Raw genomic sequence first — 875 nt, forward strand, 5'->3', positions numbered from 1 at the left:
CTGAGGTCAATGCACGCCATGCTGGCAATGAGGATGTACATCGGCGAGTGGAGGCTTCTCTGTGAAACGATCACGTACACCAGCAGGGAGTTAGCAAACAGTGACACAACAAACATGAAGGAGAACGGGATGAAGAGGAACGGCCTCAGCTCTCCGAGTTCACTAAAGCCATCCAGGGTAAAATGTGTGTGCAAAGAGACGTTCTCCATGCTCCGTCTTTCCTAAAAGGTTTTCCGTTCAACCAGCCTGAAAAGAAAGAGAAAGAAACCTTTAACCTCCACCGGTTAATTAAACCTCCATTTGGTGATATACAAATAAAACGGAACTGAGTGTATTTAGACAACATTAAAGAGTAAACAGCATCACTGAGATATTAAATGATGTCAATGATGATCTATTAATACTCCACACTACAACACACATCCTGTATGAAACTCTTCAAGTTGTTAAGATGAATCATTAGTTATGTTGTGTTGCTCCATGTGCTAAGTGATGTCCAGGTCCAGTTGTCTGCTCTGTAACATACATTGTGTAAGACATGGTAGCAGTGAATCATTTCCTCTTGCTGAGCTTTGTCCACTGACAGGGAAAACAGAAATATTCAAGGGGAAGCACGGAGGCCTACTTCACAATGGCTAGGTTTTACTTGAAAACAACCTGAAAACAGCAGCATTCAAAACATTTTCAAGAAAATTCTTAACATGAAATATTGTCAGCACCATAGTGAAAAGAGAGCTGAGCTCGAAGAGAGACAAACCTTAAGCAGACATGAACTCAGCCAGTGCAGTGAGATAACTTCTTGTCTGCTTAACAGCAAATACCTGCCAGAGAAGAAATATAAGAAATGAATGGCATGAAACATTTCTATAACGAGA

The 875-nt window shown here is 41.1% G+C and overlaps 1 protein-coding gene across 1 annotated transcript in view; it reads right to left on the minus strand.

The window, feature by feature from the left end:
- LOC102214994 (olfactory receptor 52K1-like) overlaps positions 1–209 on the minus strand; it is a 22,197-nt gene extending 21,988 nt beyond the window's left edge. The window contains exon 1 of the mRNA XM_005737529.1: positions 1–209. Within this exon, the coding sequence (XP_005737586.1) occupies positions 1–209 (209 nt within the window).
- Positions 210–875: the final 666 nt, after the last annotated feature.

The sequence above is a fragment of the Pundamilia nyererei genome, unplaced genomic scaffold (genome assembly GCF_000239375.1).
Source record: "Pundamilia nyererei isolate P.nyererei 1_Seehausen unplaced genomic scaffold, PunNye1.0 scaffold00076, whole genome shotgun sequence".
Classification (NCBI taxonomy): Eukaryota; Metazoa; Chordata; class Actinopteri; order Cichliformes; family Cichlidae; genus Pundamilia; species Pundamilia nyererei.